The 16165-nt window shown below is 44.9% G+C and overlaps 1 protein-coding gene across 4 annotated transcripts in view; it reads left to right on the top strand.

Annotated features, from left to right (window-relative positions):
• SFXN5 (sideroflexin 5) overlaps positions 1 to 16165 on the top strand; it is a 189490-nt gene that overhangs the window by 44517 nt on the left and 128808 nt on the right. For 3 of the 4 annotated variants that reach the window (XM_056814076.1, XM_056814079.1, XM_056814077.1), the window contains exon 3: positions 1328 to 1405. In XM_056814076.1, the coding sequence (XP_056670054.1) occupies positions 1328 to 1405 (78 nt within the window). Of the gene's footprint in view, positions 1 to 1327; positions 1406 to 2989; positions 3043 to 16165 lie in introns of all 4 variants that reach the window. The other variant, XM_056814085.1, reaches the window with a different exon arrangement.

Genomic DNA, 16165 nt, shown 5'->3' with positions numbered 1-16165 from the left:
CCTTTTGATCAGGTCTATTTTTGCTTTGGCTTTATCAGATATCATGATTGCCACTCCTGCCTTCTTTCTGTCAGTTGAGGCCCAGAAGGTCTTACTCCATCCTTTAATTCTGACCTTGTGGATGTCTACCCGCCTCATGTGTGTTTCTTGGAGACAACATATGGTAGGGTTTTGGATTCTAATCCATTCTGCTATTCGTCTATGTTTTATGGGTGAGTTCATCCCATTCACGTTCAAAGTTATGACTGTCACTTGTGGACTCCCTGGCATTTTGATATCCTTCCCTGGTTCTAACCTTTTCTTCTTCAGCTCTACCTTTTAGTCCAGTGATTTACTTTAAATCAGTCCCCATTGTACTTCCCTTTCTACCCCCCTCCCTTCTTATTCCCTCCCTTCTTTTCCCCTGTAGTCTTTTTAAAATTTCCTCCCTACCCTCTCCCTCCCTTGTACTGCTTCCCTCCCCACCAGTCTGTTTTTTACCCTTCTACTCCCCTATAGAGCACAAATCTATTCTCTTCCCCAATGGATTGGATTGTTCTTCCCTCTTTGGGTCAGTTTCAAAGTACGTAAGAGTTGAGTATTTCCTATCTCCAACCTCTTTACCCTTCCAGTGTATCGATGTTCTCCCCCCTCCCGCCATGAGCTTCTTTGTGACACATAAATTTACCCCCATTTGTTTCTTTTCCCATTTCTTTTGGTCATAACCTCTTTTCTTTTTTAGCTTTAGTCATGTGTATGTATTTATGCATGCATATATCTATATACCTATTTATGTCTTGTCCTTTCATCCTATACAGTTTGTCACTGTTCCCTCTGAGTGTAGTTCTTCTTGCTGCTCAGGTGATAGCAACAGTTTTTAAGAGTTGCCAATGACCTCTTTTCTTATAGGGATACATATCATTTTAACTTATTGAGTCTCTTAAAAATTTGTTGTTGTTGTTGTTGTTTTTCCCCTCTTTTTAAATTACCTTTTGATGGTTCTCTTGAGTTCTGTGGTTGGACTTCAAATTTTCTGTTCAGGTCTGGTCTTTTATTTATGAATGCTTGGAACTCTTCTGTTGTGTTAAATGACCATACTTTTCCCTGTAAGAACATAGTCAGATTTGATGGGTATTTTATTCTTGGCTGTAGGCCTAGTTCCCTTGCTTTCCGGAATATCGTATTCCATGCCTTTCGGTCCTTCAGTGTGGATGCAGCGTCTTCCTTCTTAAACGCTCCTGGCTGCCCCGGGAGCTCCAGGAAGGCCGGCCTTGCCTCAGGGCCCCCCTTTCACCTCAGCGGAGCCTCGTGAGCCTGACCGGCCTCTTCTCTTTCCCTCCTCCTGCAGAGTCGCCTCAAAGAAGCTGTGCAGCTGCTGGAGGACTACAAGCATGGCACGCTGCCCCCCGGGGTCACCAACGAGCAGGTAAGCCTGAGATGGGGGGGCGTGGCTTCCCAGCCTTCGGGGTGAGGCCTCTCGCTGCCCCTGCGGGGACGCCCCGTGTCTGCATCTGCTCCCGGTCCTCTGGCACACGGGGAGGCCTTGAAGGTGACCAGGAGAAAGAAAAGTGAGGCCCGAGGCCGCCGCTGGCCCTCTTCGTTCCCTGCTCAGGGAGCGCTTGTTGGGGATGACTGAGAGGGAGGGGCCGCAGAGGGAAGAGTGGGAAGGGGGAGGGGGAGAGGCCTGCCTGGAAAGGAGGCTCTGGTGCTGGCTTCTTCGGCGATGGCTCCCCTCCCCGCCCCCCCTGCTTCTACTGGGGGAGCCTCCATCCTCTTCCTGAACTCATGAACAAACCCCGGACTCTGGGAGGCCTCCTCGTCCTCGGGCTTCTCGGGGCTGGAGCTTCCTTAGCCAGGGCAGCCGGCCTTGGGTAGTGGGATTGTCACTACCACTGGCCTTTCCCCAGGGAGTCTCTGCTCCCCTGATTCTCCTTCCACAGAGAAGGAGGCTGAGCTGGTAAGTGACTCCCTCAGGGTCACCTGGCTAGTGAGCGTCAGAGCCCACATCCAGACCCAGGGCCTCCCGGGTGGAGAAGGCTAGTGCCGGAGCCTTGGGGTCAGCCACATACCAGCTAGTTAGTCAGGAAATACTTATTAAGGGAGGGAGGGCAGGGGAGACAGGAGGTCCTGGGTTCCAATCTGGCCTCAGCCCCTTCCCAGCTGGGTGACCCTGGGCAGGTCACTTGACCCCCATTGCCTGACCCTGACCAAGGCGGAAAGTGAGCACCCGGCACCGTGCTCGGCCCGGGAAGCCCTCAGGTGGCTCCCAGGCTAGCTGGCAGGTGCTGCCTTTGGGACCAAAGTGACTGTAGAAGGGCTGAGGCTAGAGGACCTCCCGGGTTCGGTTCTGCTCCTCCATTCTGGGATCCTGCTGCAGTGCTGCGGAGGCACATGGAAGCCTCCCCCCCCCCCCACCCCCATCCGTGGCCTTGTTTGGACTCTTCTGTGGAATGGGATGAAATCGGCTCTCGGTGGGCTCCACACGGGCTCGCGGTCCCTGAAGGGAGGTCACTTAGAGGCTGTTCTGTGAGGTCCAAAAGGGAAACAGCATGTTAGATGCCTGTCGTGCCGCCTCCCTGGCTTGGCCCTCCGTGGCTCCCGCTCCCCCCCAACCCCCCCACAGCATGACCCCGGGAACAAGGCTGTCACCATGTGGGCCTGCGAATACGTTTCAGGGTGCAGCATGGCCCACTCCCCTTTTGTCCATGTCACAGGGATGGATGGTTCTTCCCTCCATTCCCTGTCTTGACCCAAGCCTCGGCAGTGCCTCAGCCTGGAGAACCTCCAGCCACAGGAGGTCCGTCCCAGATTGCCTCCCTGGTAGGCCACAGACCCATGAAGGGTTCCTTCACCTCCAGCCTCCTAGGGGCCCTATTGGGGTGTATGGCGGGAAGGGGGAGCCCAGGAGGAGGAGGAGAAAAGGAACCTTTGGGGAGGGCTCTTGGGCAGGACTGCCGGGAAGGGGCGCCAAGGGGAGCTGCTGATCGCTCTAACCCCCTTCCTTTTGCAGATGAGGACGCCGAAACACCAGGGCACACGGCTAGGGAGATGCAGAGCAGACAGGTAGTACGAAGGGGCAGGCCAGGGCCAAGGTCTGGCCTTAGCCTGAGCCAGACCCTCCTCCGATGACATAGATGATGCCCCCTGACTGTGCCTCCCACCCCCTCTGGGAAGGGGCCCGATTCTCAGGCCGGCCTAGGGCTGGGGCCCTTCCCTCAGGCTGAGAAAAGGGACACAGCCTCCCCCCTCGCTCAACCTGGCCTCCCCCAGCCCCTGGGTTTTCTCCCACTCTTTAAGAGCTGCTGCTGAGGGGGACAAGGATCGGGATCTCCGCTAGACCCCTTCACGTGACACTTCAGGAAGTTGGTCCCAAGAGCCTGGGACCCCTGTCTGCTGGGGCCTCGATGCGCCCAGAAGCTGTACCTTTGGGGCCCCTGTTGGCGGCTTTAGGCTTGTGCTGGAGCCCCTGAGACTCCCTCCTCCAACACAGACCCTAATAGCAGCCTCCAAGAAAACTAAAGATAATTTTAGAGTTGTTACTTAAAATCTAGATTTAATTGGTCACCACGGGAAGTCCCAAATAAAATACCCAAGTCAGTCTGGAATTTTATGGTAATTTAATTAATATAGAGGGAAAGAATTTAAGGAGAAGGAAGGAAGGGGATATAGGATTTCTCCCGCCTGACCTGTGCCAGGGGGAGTTTAAAATTCCCATCTCTAGGTCTCTGAAGAAGATTAGAGGCTTCTAAGAGGATAAAGTTGGAAAGTAAAGGAGGAAAACTCAGCCAGAAACTCACCACCGAACCAGACAACCAGCTTGTAGCCACACTAAGATGCCAAAAGGCCCAGCACACTGCTACCAACCAACTCTCCGCCACCAAAAAGGTGCCAGAGATGGGAAGTAAGCCAAATATATAGATCTTTCACCCTTGTGTCTCCTTTAAAATTTCACATCTACCAATCACATCAAAGGCTTTTCTCCAGGACTGCCCATACTTTTAGTTCTCATCTTCTTTTAATTAGATTCTATCTTTAGAGTTACTTAACACTTCTTTGTATTAAAGATCTAAAAATAGACTTAGCTTAAATTTCTAGCTTCACTATAAGCTAAGAGCTAAGTACCTTCATTGTTCAATCAGGAGATTACAACTTTATCTTCCCCTAAAGTACAATTTAAGTAGGGTGGAGTAATTTAAAGTTCACAATCCCCCTGATGATCATTGGGAGACTAGTTTCCCCATTGATCATTTAACATAATCATCTTGTAGTCCTAAAGCACTTCTAACTACAGATATATACAATATTTAATTTCTAAGAGGAAATTACAATAGTTAGGGAGAAGTAGAAAAGAGAGAAAACAAAACTAATGTTTTGCTAGGCACATTGACTTCTGGCATAGGAATATATGCATTCAAATAAATGTTCAATCAAACTTCAGTTCAATCAACCATATCCAAAGTTTGTTCTGGATCTTCTTGATGTAGTGTAGGTTTTCTGGCATCTTTCTGCAACAGTTCATTCTCTGGATTTAGGAATTAGTAAGCTTCTTCCTTGAAGATCTTTTCTCGAACAAAATTAAAAATCTTGGATTTTTATTAAAATACAATCCCCCCTGAAGTGGGTATTAAGAAACATCCAGTTCAGCTCAGGACACAGTGTTGAGTTATGGGTGTGTATGAGTTAATTATCAAAAAAAGAGAAAAACAAAACAAAAAACAAAAAACCAAAAATATAAGGAAAAAATGGAAAAAAGTTAAACTTTTGGGAGAAAGAAAAAATTCAAAATCAGAATCAAAATCTATGTATATAAAATGTTGAGTAAGCAAGAATAAATTCATAATAGGCCCTTGTACAGGTCCAATTTAAAGTAATTTCTATTTCACAAGTCTGTAGGACAGAATGCAGTAATATATCACTTACCCATTTGTAGCCAAGACTATAGGAAGTTGCCATACTATAAGAAAGAAAAAAACCCTAGAATTTTATTTTTGATAGGGAAGTGTCATTTCCTGGTCTGATTTTTTGTCATTCTCAGGGATATGGGGAGCCAGGATGATAGTCAGACTTTGGTATTTGTCCGAGTACTTCACAAAGAGTGTAGATACAAGGAAGTCCTATGACAACATATGTCAAGCATTGTGACCTCAAGTCTCACACTAGTTTTTCAAGTCTTTTGTATTGCCTTAGAAATGCATCAATCTGTGCTTCTTGTTTTTATCTCATTTCCTAGAATCAGACACAAACATTAATCACAGTCCTATAACATTTTATCAATATATGGCAGGTTCCCATAGTTTAAAGCTTTTGGCTATGCATTGATATTATAGCAAGTGTGTGTATACACACACATACACACACACACACACACACATATATATATAAAAACTTATATTAATGCAGAAAAAATAGTATTAATTGTATGTACCTTTAGTATAAGAAATCAGAAAAAAAGGGGGGGAAAATAAAATATTCTAATCAAAAGAAAAGAAAAGCAATAATAAAATAAGGAGGAAAACAGGAAAAAAAACCACCAGGAATTCAACGTGTTCTTGAAAAACAGCATCCATTTGTCAATAGATTATTATCTCCAATGCATGTGATAGGATACAGTCAATCAGTCTCAACAGAAGATGCTCTCTCCACATGTGAGCAATGAATCCAAGAGTCCTTCTCTCCAATCTTTATAGATGTGGGAGTAGTTAACAATATTTGGAATGGCCCTTCCCAGGAAGGCTGAGGTGATCCAGTATGCTGGAAATTCTTAATATACATCTTGTCTCCTGGGTTCAGGTCATGAAGTGAAAAGTCTAGTGGTCTAGCTTGTACTGCAGCTCCGGATTCATGGAGTTCACGCAGTTTATGCTGTAATTCCTGTATATAGGAAGCAATAGTAGTATCTCCCCCTAATAGTGATATATATGCAGGGGAGAAAGGCTTAGCCTGTATAGGTGGTTGTCCAAAAAGCATCTCAAATGGTGAAATGTATAGGTCTCCTCTAGTCCTGCTTCTAAGATAAAATAGGGCCAGAGGGAGAATTTCCAGCCATTTTAAATGTGTCTCAGTGCATAATTTGCCAATCATAGTTTTAAGTTCTTTGTTCATTCTTTCAACTTGGCCTGAGCTCTGGGGATGATACAGAACATGGAATTTGGGAGTTATCCCCAAGCAAGAATATATCTGATTTAGGACAGAATCAGTAAAATGACTCCCTCTATCTGAATCAATACGTGCTGGCAGGCCAAAGAGAGGAATAATTTCCTTTAAAAGCACTTTAGCAACAAAAGCCGCTGTGGCTCGGGTCACAGGAAATGCTTCCGGCCATCTGGTCAGTTGATCTACTATGATTAGACAAAATTTATAATGTCCATCCTTTGGCATTGTTATGAAATCTATCTGTAGATGCTCAAAAGACGTGTAAGCCAAAGAATGTCCACCAAAGGCTTTGCCATGTGTGATATTGAAATCACCTTAAAAGACTGATATATATTAATTTAAGGTTGCCAAGGAATTCAGCTATGTAATTCCTAAATGAAACACTCAAGTCAGCTGCCAATTTTTTATGGTGTTTTAATTACAAACAGGAGGAAGAAAGTATTAGAGGGAGAGAGAGAGAGGGAGAGAGGAGAGAAGGAAAGAGGGCTTAAAATAACCACTCTGCTCAGGCTGAGCCAAAGCAGGCCCAAGGCCCTGGATAGCCAAGGCAAGGAATGAGATCAGTCCCTATCACTCACGTGACCAAACTGGAGAAAACAGTCCGTGGACTCCTCCAACTCCAAGCACCAGCCTCCAACTCCCTCTCTCCCTCCTCCAGGAAGTCACGAGAACTCCTGAGGCTGTCCTCTACCTCACTTCCTGTGTCTCACATGTGCCAATGGTGGCTCTAGCTTGACCTAGGACCTCCCAGAGGTCTGTCCTTTTTGCACATGCCTGGTGAAGGCCATAGTCTCAAATAATTAAATCTTGAGTTTTGCTGCAGCCCTTCCTAATCTTGTTACCCTGAGTAGTGTGGAGATTGTAGTTTCCAAGACCTGATTCTGTTATTCCAAGTATCTCTATTGTTATTGATCAGGAAATAGCTAAATCCCATCTTCTAAAGAATGGTCTGAATAGGGTTGAGTAGTTTTGAAATTCACACATGAAAGGCATGTTGGCTATATGCTTGGCAGGTAGAGCAGGCTGTACCCTTTAGAGGCTATAGTAATACCAGGGGCTATCCATACTCTCTTAACAGAGTCCACGATGCCCTGGGTGCCAAAATGACCATTTTTATGAATAGATTGGTGAATTTGGTTATAGAAACTTCTAGGGAGCAGGGGTTTTCCTTCAGATGACACCCATACTCCATTAATCTGTTTTGCTTTGAATTTTTGCTTCCATTTTTCCACTTCCTTTTCATTATAGGAAAGTGATAAATTTAAGTCATCAGTGCTTGTTAATGTTAAAATTAATTCAGGCCCTTCTATGGCTGCTAGCTTTGCAGAGGCATCTGCTCGATCATTTCCCCTAGAGACAAGGTCAGTGCTACCTGTATGAGCAGAACAATGAACTACAGCTAGGGTTTCAGGCAGCTGGAGAGCAGAAAGAACTTCATTAATAATTTCTGCATTAGTTATAGGTTTTCCAGCTGAGGTTAAAAATCCTCTCTGGAGCCATAGCATCCCGACTGAGTGACAAATGCCAAAAGCATTTGCTTTTGCTAGCATATCTAGAATCCTTATGAATTGTTGCCTTTTTAAGTCCTTGGCAATTATACAAGAGTGTTTCAGAGCTATGAGTTCTGCCCCTTGAGTACTAATATTAGAGGGCAGTGAAGCTGACCACTCAGTGGCAAATTCTGTAACTACAGCAGCTCCAGTGTAGCGTATGCCATCCCTCATAAAAGAGGAACCATCAGTAAATAAGACCAGATCTGGATTGTCTAAAGGAGTGTCCAAGAGATTATCTCAAGGCTTTTCTGCCATGGACACTAGTGTTTCACAATTGTGTAATGGTTCTCCTGAAGTTGGTAAATTTGGAAGCAAGGTGGCAGGATTAAGGATTGTACAGTATTTCAAGGTAATGTTTTCACTATTTAACAAGGTTATTTCTTTTTTTTTTTAATTAATTTATTTAGTCAATTTAGAACATTATTCCTTGGTTACAATAATCACATTATTTCTTTCCCTCCCCCCCACCTACCCTTCCCGCAGCCAATGAACAATTTCATTGGGTATTACATGTGTCCTTGATCAGAATCTATTTTCATGTTGTTGGTGTTTGCATTAGGATGTTCATTTAGAGTCTACCTCTCCAGTCATATCCCCTCGACCCATGTATTCAAGCAGTTGTTTTTCTTCTGTGTTTCTACTCCCGCAGTTTTTCCTCTGAATGTGAATAGTGGTTTTTCTCATAGATTTCTCCAAGTTGTTCAGGATCACTGCATTGCTGCTAATGGAGAAGTCTATTACATTCAATTGTACCACAGTGTATTAGTCTCTGTGTACAATGTTCTCCTGGTTCTGCACCTCTCACTCTGTATCAATTCCTGGAGGTTGTTCCAGTTCCCATGGAATTCGTCCACTTTATTATTCCTTTGAACACAATAGTATTCCATCACCAACATATACCACAATTTGTTCAGCCATTCCCCAATTTAAGGGCATCCCCTTGTTTTCCAGTTTTTTGCCACCACAAAGAGTGCAGCTATGAATATTTTTAACAAGGTTATTTCATACCTTGTAATTCGCTGATCTGAGAATGCCTGTGTTCTATGCCTTAGCAACAGTGCTTCTCCTCATGTGGGCACATAATTGTTAATGGGCATCCTAATACTAGATCAACAGTTTTTGTCACTAGTAAAGCTGTAGAAGCTACTCCTCTAAGACATGATGGTGCTTCTGATGCTACTGGGTCCAGTTGGGCAGAATAATAAGCAATTGGGCACTGAGAAGGCCCCAAAGTCTGAGTTAAAACACCTGAAGCTACCTCTCTTTGCTCATGTACATACAAAGTAAATGGCTTGTTGTAATCTGGGATGCCTAGAGCAGTGGCAGACAGGATAGCCTGTTTTAGATCTGATAGAGCTGACAAGTGGTCTGGCTCTAATTTGAGGGGTTCAGGGACTGAATCCCTTGTTAGTGCTATAAGGGGTTTAGTAATTTTCCCATAGCAAGGAATCCATTGTCTACAGAACCCTGTTGTTCCTAAAATTGCTCTCAAGTGTTTCTTAGTGCTAGGGGTGCTTAAATTTTGAATATTCTCAATTCATTTGGGAGAAATGGAGTGGGCACCTGCAGTCAGGATGAATCCCAAATATTCTACTTTAGGGAGACATAACTGAACTTTATCCTTCGAGATCTTATGTCCTCTTTTGTGCAATTCCAAAGGAAGGTGTTTACTATCTTCCTGACATGCTTCTGCATCTATTGAAGCCAAGAGCAGATCATCTATGTATTTGATTAATTTACTATTTTAAAATGTTATATTATCTGTGTCTTGGCTCAAAATTTGTGCAGATAAACTTGGGCTTTCCACATAACCCTGGGGCAGATGACTCCATGTAACATCGGAGCCCTTACAGGTGAAGGCAAAGATATGCCTGGAGTTCTCATGTATGGATATGGAAAAAAAGGCTGAGCACAAGTCCACTACTGTAAAGTATGTAGCTGTGCTAGGAATAGAAGAAATAATCGTATGTATGTTGGAAACTACAGAATGTCTCTTTATGATGTGGTTTTTCACAGACCTCAGATCCTGTACAAATCTATAGATGTGCTTGCCATCGGGCCCTTTTTTTGGTTTTTTAACGGGCAGGATGGGCATGTTGTATTCAGATTTACAAGAGATTATTATTCCCTGGTCAATTAATTAGTTTATTACTGGGGTAATACCCTCAATTTCCTCTTTTGAGTGGGGATACTGAGGAATGGAAGGATGTGGGCTAGATTTAGTTTTTATCTGCACAGAAACAGCTGACTTAAGTAAGCCTACATTGGAAGAAGATGTGGTCCAAAGAGACTCCAGTATATCTGAAGGTATTACAAAGGTGGGATGCTCTTTTCCCTCCTGACTCTCTGAGAGAATTACAGGGAGTAAATTTCAAGATTCCTCAGATATTTCCAATGATAAGGAACCATCTGGGGAGCAAGTTATTGTGGCTTTGAGTTTGCATAGAAGGTTCCTCCCCAGAAAATTTAAAGGTGACTCAGGCACCAAAAGGAAGGAATGTTGTACCTCTAGGCATCCTACAGACACCATTCTAGGGGAAAGTTTTTTTTAACTCTTTGGAATATTCATGATACTCCCATTACACTCTCTGAGCCAACAGAATAACAATGTAAATCAGGTGTACTCTTTAATACAGACCTGGAAGCTCCAGTGTCTAAAAGACAATCATAATAGGTGTTACCTACCTTTAAGGTAACATGGGGTTCATTAGTATAGGGGGGACAGTGGATAGGGACAACGGGAAGGACATCAGGGTCTGGAAAATCAAAGGTTGTATCCTCTGATTCCTGTGCCCCAGTCCCCCCCACACACACACCTTCATTGTATTTGGAAAGTTCCTTGGGTACCTCCCTGAGGGGCATTAGCACCTCAAGTATTTTTTGGACGAGCACCACTTAAGTTATATTGTTGTGTAGTCATTTGGTTTGAGTTATCATTTTCCCAATACCTAGTTATCATTCATAAAGTTGTGGTTTCCGTTATCATTATTATAGTTATTTCTATAATTATCACTTCTGTAGTGTGACAAGGAAATCACTTTAAAAGACTGATATATATTAATTTAAGGTCGCCAAAGAATTCAGGTATGTAATTCCTAAATGAAAATTCAAGTCAGCAGTCAACCTTTTATGGAGTTTAATTACAAACAGGAGAAAGAAAGGTATTAGAGATAGAGAGAGGGAGAGAGAGAGAGAAAGAAAGGGGAGAGAAGGGAATAGGGCTTAAATACCCCTTCTGTTTAGGCTGGGCCAAAAGGCCCAAGCCCTTAGATAGCTGAGGCAAAGAAAAGAGATCAGTCCCTATCACTCACGTGACCAAAATGGAGAAACAGTCTCAGGGGCCTCCACCTCCACCTTCCTTCAGAGCAAACTTCTCAAAGCACCACCTCTCAGAGCAAAAACCTCTCCAACCAACCACCCCTCAGTCCTCAGACCCCTCTATCTTTAAGGAAACCATCCAAGTTCCCTCCCCTCAGTTCTCACATCTACCAATAACTGTCCATGTCTTCCCTGTGCCAATGGTGGCTCTACATTAACCCAGGACCGCCCAGAGGTCTGTGGCTTTGCACATGTCTGTTGAAGGTAATATTCTCAAATAATTAAATCTTGATCCTTTGCTGCAGCCCTTCCTAAATCCTGTTAGGACTGAGTGGGGTGGAAATTGTATTTTCCAAGACCTGGTTCTGTCATTCCAAGTATCTCTATTGTATCAATTCTAAAATCAATCATGACTCAAAGAACTTCCTGTTTTATGCTTAAGCATAGGTCAAAGCCCTTTCCATTGTTCAGCAAAAGGTTTCTGTCCTAAAGTAATCTTAAGAAGGGAGGAGGAGGAACCTCCCATGCCAATGGGGTTCACATTCCAATAGAGTTCCCACTATCAATAGGAAATTTTTCAAGTATGAAATTTCCCAGTGGTGAAATTTCCAACATTTATAAGTCTAAGAAATTTTAAGGTTTACAGTAGTTGTTATTAAACTGCATATTCCTTCTGAGTGCCTTGAGTAAAGTTCTACACTCCACCATTCTGTGGCCCTTCTTCTCATAGAATTGGCAGGTTATGGATTGATAATTAGATTCCTGGAGAGGGGCAAGTGCCATTGGTTGAGTATCATGCCCACTTTCCATTTTAGCCATATTATCTTTTAAACATCTCAATTCTTTCTTTATTTCCTCAATGAGATCATTATTTTCTTCCTCCTTTTCTTTGTTCCCCTTTGAAACATAGAGATGTTTTCTGTAATTCTTCCAGGTCCATCTCTGGCCATCTTGGGCAATGTATTCTAAAATAATCCCTAATCACTTTGCAAGAGTTATTGACAAAGTGCCTTCTGAGTTGTCTTATGCAATTTTCTTTAGCTAGGTCAAAATTCAGGTATCTACCACAAAACTCAAATTATTCTGTCCATGAATCTGGAGAGTGTCTCTTCCTCATTTTGCTTAATTCTTTCAAGTTTTGTCCACTTATCTGTACTGTCTGCACACTCTCTCATTGCTATTAAGATGGCCTCTCTACAACGGTTTAGTTGTAAATAATCCTCAGAGTTGTTATAGTCCCATTCAGGATCCTGAGATGACCAGTGTGCTGCATTGTGCCCCCGGGTTTTGTTGACATAAGCAATTATTTTATTTTTCTCACATTCGGTTAAAAAAGCCTGTAGCAAGTTTTCAACATCCTTGTAAGGCAGATTATATTGAAAAAATGTGGCTGTCATCTTTTTTGTTACTAGAAAGAGATCTTTTTCATATGTGGGAATACTTTGTGTAAATTCTTTTATTTCTTGGGGAGTAAATGGTATATTGTACCTTAAAGTCATCACATCCCTGTTCCGTCCTATTTCAGGTACTTCTCTTAGAGGAAACAAGCCTCTGGTTGAATTTGGTACCTTTGGGTCAGTTTGACTAAGACGAGTTTCTTTAGAAGGATGAGATTTCCTTTAGACTGGAATTGGTTTTTGTGTAGGAGAAGGAACATGAGAAACTGGGATTTCAGGAGAAGGGTCTTGGGGATTAAGTTCAGCCTAGATATGCAGACCATGAGAGAACCAGTCTGTTAACTGAGCTATAAAGAAGGTGTTTTCCATCTGTATTTCGGGGAAGGAAATTTCCTCATTTAGAGGTTCAGAAACAGATCTGTCAGGTTCAGAACTGTGTTTGGTGGGGTGGATGTTTGCCAAATGATCCTGTAAGAAACATTTTAAATTATCCAATTGGGCTTGCATGTTCTGTTGCATTTTAGCCTCAAATTTTTTTATATTTTCCTGTGTTTTATCTTGCATGTTTTTTATGATTTCCTGTGTTTTATCTTCAGATTTTTGCATAATTTTCTGTATTTTAGCTTCCGATTCTTGCATAATTTCTTGTATTTTAGCTTCGGAATTTTGTGTGTTTTTCTGACTTTCAGCTTCAAATAATTTTTTCATGTTAGCATCTCTAAACATAGTACTGAGGAGTACAAAAATGACATTACCTAATAATATAAAAAATTGGAGGTATGCTGAATTCCTCAATGTCCCTAATTCTTCAACCACCTTATAAATGTCAAAGAATGTAGTATTCATTTATATATATATGTTTTGTAATTATTTTCCTAGCGGGCTTCACAAAACACATGGGGAGCAGGACAAGGCCAAAACTTTTTCCAGGTCTCCCTCACTCCTAATTAAGCGTAATCTAGGCAGTATTGTTAGTGAAGGTTGTCTAATTGGGTTGTTTGTTCCCTGAGGGAAAGAGGATTTGTAGCTGAACAGCTTCCCCAGTCCTGCTGCTTTTTGGTTTAAAGAACAAAACAAAACAGCTGTGTTCAATTCAAATTAAGGAGAAATGAGAGAAATAAAAATGTTTTATACTCACCTGCTCTCACAGCTGTTTCAAACTATTTAAAAGGCTGATTTGAGTAATAAAGAAAGAAAGAGATTTCACAGAAATGTGAGGGTCCTGGTCACAACCTTCGTGGATTATCCAGATAATTTTAGAGTTGTGACTTAAAATCTAGATTTAATTGGTCACCAGGGGAAATCCCAAATAAAATACCCAAGTCAGTCTGGAATTTTATGGTAATTTAACTAATATAGAGGGAAGGAATTTAAGGAGAAGGAAGGAAGGAGATATAGGATTTCTCCCGCCTGACCTGTGCCAGGGGAGTTTAAAATTCCCATCTTTAGGTCTCTGTAGAAGATTAGAGGCTTCTAAGAGGATAAAGTTGGAAAGTAAAGGAGGAAAACTCAGCCAGAAACTCACCACCGAACCGGACAATAGCTTGTAGCCACACTAAGATGCCGAAAGGCCCAGCATGCAGCTACCAGCCAACTCTCTGCCACCAAAAAGGTGCCAGAGATGGGAAGTGACCCAAATATATAGATCTTTCACCCTTGTGTCTCCTCCTCTAAATTTTCACATCTACCAGTCACATCAAAGGCTTTTCTCCAGGACTGCCCATACTTTTAGTTCTCATCTTCTTTTGATTAGATTCTATCTTTAGAGTTACTTAATACTTCTTTGTACTAAGATCTAAAAATAGACAGCTTAAAGTTCTAGCTTCACTATAAGCTAAGAGCTAAGTACCTTCATTGTTCAATCAGGAGATTACAACTTTATCTTCCCCTAAAGTACAGTTTAAGTAGGGTGGAGTAATTTACAGTTCACAAAACTGAGGAGCCTCCCTGATATTGGGATCTATTTAGGAGGTCACCTCTTCAGGGCGGGCCATGAGGTGTTCCCCAAAGTGCTCCCCCGTTCCTCTGGACTTTGGACTGTTTGGTGTTTTCTCTTCCCCAGACCTGCTCTGGATTAATTGGGGGGGGGGGGGAAGGTGGCGCCTTCCTCAGGCGTCTGTCTTGGGGCAGCTCAGTGCGCTCACACTTAGGGTTTTCGGCCTCGATGGCTTGGGCCACACTCACTGCCCACTGAGGGCTCCAATCCTTTCCAGGCCCTCCTCGGTAGCCGACCTCCCCCCAGCTTTGAAGTTAGTGTTTTGAACCCAAGTGGAGTCCTCAACATTATCCAGACGGCTTTTCTTCTTGGAGGTGGCTCATCTCGCCGGGCTGCCAACATCTTTTTTGGATCCAGACTTTACCTCTGGAGCTTTTGCTCCCTCCCAGCTTCAGGACATCTGCAGACCGGAGAAGCCTGCCACGTCTGCCTCCCTCCGGGCCATCGACCAGGGTCAGGGACAGTCTCCGGGACTCCGGAAGCCCCTCTGCAGGGCTCCCCTTGGGCCGGCTGGGCCTGAATCCTGCTGGAAGCATAACGTGGAGCTTCGTCCGGCCTTCCTCGTCCAGCCTTCTCCGGGAGGGAGCTCAGCCGTCTCTGAGGAGGCTCGTCCATCGGGCCCTCTTATGTGCCATGTCCTGGGGGCAGCCTTGAAGCGCGGGCCAGAGCAGTGGTGCCTCCTGGGGACTTTGGCTCCATCCTGGGAGGAGGTGTCCTCCTGGGGAGGAGGAAGGAGGCTTGGGCAGTGAGCGGATGCTGAAGGGCCCAGGGAGCAGCTGGGGGTACCGCTGGTTTGCTTATGGCCCCAGAAGGGAAAGTGGGGATGGAAGAAAGAGGCCGCAGGAGGAAGGCTGACCTGGCCAGCCATGCCAGATGCCCTCAGGACCTGGGAGAGCCCGGACGGGCCTCTGGGCCTAGAGGGTGAAGTCTTTGAGGCCCAGGTCCGAGAAGCAGGCAATTGATGAGAACACGGCCATGAGGTGCGCCCTGGTGCCCTGCCGTCCGCACCCTCGGCTCCCCCTTGCCCCCTTTCCTGCCAGTTGCCCCCCTGCGCCTGGATTATCCTCAGCTAATTGATGAACTCTACTGGGCCCTTCCACAGCACCGGACTGGCCTGCTGCCCCCCACCTTCATCTGCTGCTCAGCTGCCCTCTGCCCTCTTGGTCCGCACTGCCCAGGACCAGCCACCACGCCTGCCGTCAGCCCCTTCTTTGGACTCCCCAGAAGGCTCCGAGTCCACAAAGCCCCTCGTCCACCCCAGCTTTGGCTCAACTTCCCTCTGGTTAGTGGCTCTTGGGGGGCAGCCTCCCAGCGAGGCCAGCCGGGATCCCCCCAAGAGGGCAGGACAGAACCGGGCGGGACCCCCCAAGAGGGCAGGACAGAACCGGGCAGGACCCCCCAAGAGGGCAGGACAGAACCGGGTGGGACCCCCACGCCTTCCTAATGAGACTGCTCAAGGCTGGGCAGTGGGTTGGTGAGTTAAGGCTGACAGAGGACCGAAATATGCCCATCAGAGGGCCGAGGAGCCCCCTTCTCTGCCCCTCGGGGTGACGACTCCCCTGGAGGCCGTCTTCTGGAGTCCTTGGCCCAGGGCTCAGCCCATCTCCATTTCACAGATGAGGAAACTGAGCACCGGGAGTTCCAGCCCTCCCCCCTGCCTCAGCCTCGTGACCCATCTACTAAGGCCTGCTGGGACCAGCCTAAAGCTGTCTTGCTGTCCCCCCTCCCCAGGGCTCTCCATCACTTGACCCAGTCACTGCTTCAGAAAC

The sequence above is a fragment of the Monodelphis domestica genome, chromosome 1 (genome assembly GCF_027887165.1).
Source record: "Monodelphis domestica isolate mMonDom1 chromosome 1, mMonDom1.pri, whole genome shotgun sequence".
NCBI classification, from domain to species: Eukaryota; Metazoa; Chordata; class Mammalia; order Didelphimorphia; family Didelphidae; genus Monodelphis; species Monodelphis domestica.
This window is presented reverse-complemented; position numbering and strand designations above follow the sequence as displayed.